General features: G+C 38.0%; 1 protein-coding gene across 2 annotated transcripts; it reads left to right on the top strand.

Moving 5' to 3' along the window:
* The first annotated feature begins 896 nt into the window (after positions 1-896).
* Positions 897-3082, top strand: fkbp1aa (FKBP prolyl isomerase 1Aa). Of its 2 annotated transcripts, none has more exons than XM_039663757.2 (5): positions 897-1051; positions 1254-1301; positions 1934-2046; positions 2268-2417; positions 2739-3082. In XM_039663757.2, the coding sequence occupies exons 1-4, from the start codon at positions 1015-1017 to the stop codon at positions 2394-2396; spliced, it is 327 nt and encodes a 108-aa protein (XP_039519691.1). In that variant the 5' UTR covers positions 897-1014; the 3' UTR covers positions 2397-2417; positions 2739-3082. The 2 variants fall into 2 exon arrangements, with proteins under 2 accessions (XP_039519691.1, XP_039519690.1); XM_039663756.2 differs by having other exon boundaries at positions 898-1051; positions 2268-2442.
* Positions 3083-3302: the final 220 nt, after the last annotated feature.

The following is a 3302-nucleotide window of genomic DNA, read 5'->3' on the forward strand; positions in this document are numbered from 1 at the left end:
AAACTATTGCCACTTTGTCTGTTGCAAACAAAGTCACAGCAGAACCAAGTTGCTTACTGAGAAACACAGTGAAGTTCCTGAATGAATCAGTGTTTTGAATGAATCGATTGAGTAAATGTATTCATATATGGACAGTCAACGTTAACCTGCAAAAAGAGTAACTGAAAATGCCTCATCACTAATGCTGGCTTGTCTGGAACACGCAATAGTTTGGCATAGTTTCCTAAAATATACTTTAAAAGCTGGGGGAAACAAAATGAATTCAAAATGAATAATGAAGCGAAAAAAGCTATAAAAATGACAGGCTACCTGTTGTAACGGGTGTGGTTTGGTATACGGTGGACGGAGTTGGATAATCTATTAAGAATTTTAATTAAATATCAGCACTAGTCTTGTGTAGGCTACACTGTTGTGTAATGAAAAATTTAATGTATAAATGAAGATACACATACAGCGGTAAATGCATTTGAATGTCATTACACAGCTTTGCTACTTTTTCCAAATTAATTCTGAATAGAACACACACACAACTTGCCTAACAAATTAATATTAAAGTTCCTTTTAAGTTATTTTATATTCTTTGTCAATATTGTTATCCTCCTGATGTAGACTAACTCATTTTGTTAGGGTAGATAGGGCCTATTAAATGACAGTTTCCTATGATGCCATATGGGTAGCATACTTATAGGCCTACTGAAATCAGGTAGGGTAATTATTTTATAATATGACCTTAAATGTTTGTATCAGTTACGTGTTACTACTTTTGCTAAATAATCATAACGTGCTAATACTTTATTTGTGTGGGCTAATACCAAGTTAGCATGGTTGAAAAACGGTGGTGACGGACGGTGGTGAGGTTGATGGACGTCAAGATGTAGAGCGCTGTTCGGCCGCTGGGGGCGCTAATGCTCTAGTGTGGCGCACACAGGGGGTTTTCTGCCCTCAATCACAATTACTGAATTACTGAAGCGCATTTTGTGTGCAGAGCTTCAGGAGTCAAAACAGGCAGACAGGATGGGAGTCGAGGTTGAAACCATTACTCCTGGAGACGGTAAAATGCATCACATATGGGATAACATCGACCATTCAAAAAACACAATGCTTAAATATATCAAATGAATGGAATTTTAAATCGATTTATTCTGCCTGTATTTGGCATCACGGGCGTTAGCCTGCTAGCTAACCACTAGCTTCTTCCCACAGGATTTGACGGGCGATTTTAATCGTTTTCTCTTCTTGTTTTGGATTTTTAGGAAGTACTTTCCCTAAAAAAGGACAGACCTGTGTCGTGCACTACGTGGGTAAGTTCACAAGTGATCTTGTTGATGAATCCCTGAAGGGTGTTAGCCAGCTTTAAGTTAGCTGTTAGCCGCATTGACAATAGATACTTAAGCATCCGCGATCCGGTCAAGGCTTTACATTTTTTTATATTTTAATGGGCCTTAATGTTTTCCACGTCTTTGATCGTTCCTTCAACTGAAAAGGAAAAGTTCATTTTACGCGACTTTTTAACACAGCGCTGGATTTGGAAACCGTGGCCTGTTTTTGCGGATATACGGTGGCTTTATTGCCGTCTTTTATGATGAGATGGGCTGTGGTAAAAATAGCGGGCTGTCCATTCAGCAAAACGTTTTAGGAGATTCGGTCTGAACATCACATTCGAGCGTTTTTAATTTTCTCCAGCTGTGGTGCTAAAAAATGCGTCAATTCGAATCGGTTCGATATGCTTTTCATAATGCTTCGATATGAACGCGCCCATAACTGTCAAACATATTGTGATTCGCACGAACTGTGGACACTCATTTTGTTGAATGTTACGAATAAATAAAAGCCATAATAGGTTTTAATCTTAAACATGATTTGGGGTGTTGAACGTATGTTTTCTTTGCATGATTCCTATGTTTAAAATATTCCCATTTGTTTTCTCTCTCAGGCTCTCTGACAGATGGACGCAAGTTCGACTCTTCCCGGGACCGGGGAAAGCCTTTCAAATTCAAAATTGGCAAACAGGAAGTGATCCGTGGTTGGGATGAGGGAGTAGCCCAGGTAAATATAAATTCTTCATGAAATCAAAATTGATTTGATTTGCTATATTAAGCTGTTTGTAACTGTGTGTTTATAAAGTAGGTATCTATCCCTTTTTCTTCATCAGACAAATACACATAAATTGTCTAGCAGGGTTTTGATAACAAACCCTCTTCACTTATTTAACCTCCATGTATTGTATCGTACTGGACCTAATTTGGCCAAATGACCTTTTGTAACAGATGAGTGTCGGGCAGCGTGCCAAGCTGACTTGCACTCCGGACTTTGCTTATGGGAGCAAGGGGCACCCGGGCATCATTCCCCCCAACGCCACGCTCATATTCGATGTGGAGCTGATTGGCTTGGAATAAAGCCCCCACACTTGGACTCAGGTTATTCCCTATTCATTCTTTCAGGGTATGTGCAAAGTTTTCCACATTTTTTTTTTTTGCGTTAATTTGTTAGTCACTAAGTTTTTAAAACACACAATTAATGGAAAAACACCTTGAAGTCAGTCCATCCAGTTACATCATGCATGGATGACTTTAATAACTAACAGATAATCTTTAAAGGAGATTATTCTAGTCTTGGTCTTAACTGTCCTGTAGAGTTTATTTAACAGGCTCTTCGATTAAACCCTTGTAATCGTATTTATGGCCTTTAAGGAACACGGTTCAGTTGTTTAATAAACCTCTCTCTTTGTTTTCTTCCAGGTCAACCTTTTTAAGGAACATTGCTCCATGCATGTGATCCTCAAAAGGGGTAGTGTTAATAGCGATACCACTTAGCTTAGCTCTGTTTTGCATTTGTATATTTTGTTGCCTTTTTATTTCTTTTCTGCTTGACATAATCACTGGTATACTCTCAATCATTGGAAGTTCACTAAGACACAAGTTTCTTTTTTTTCCCCCCTTCTCTCTTTTTATATTTGATTTCTGTGTTGTAAACGCGATCACAGCAACAGGGTTTTGGCTGAGCTGGTAATAAGTACTCTGGTGGGGAAATCTGTTAAGTATAAAATAAACTACTTGAAAATAAATTGTTTATAAAACAGTAAGCTGGTCTCTGATGTGTTGATTGGGAAACTGGAATGGTGTGTTTGCATAATCATGTCAAATGTATTTTTTAATGCAAGTATTATGTATTTTACTCATTGGTCAAAATCCCAATTCCACGTAACTGTTAATTGTTTTATCACAGCATCCGCTTTATTTGAGGAAAGACTACGACACTGCAAATAAAAAATAAGAAACATAATTAGCACAACAGAAGCCGTC

This window comes from Pimephales promelas, chromosome 14, assembly GCF_988280905.1.
Source record: "Pimephales promelas chromosome 14, fPimPro1.hap1.1, whole genome shotgun sequence".
Taxonomy (NCBI): Eukaryota; Metazoa; Chordata; class Actinopteri; order Cypriniformes; family Leuciscidae; genus Pimephales; species Pimephales promelas.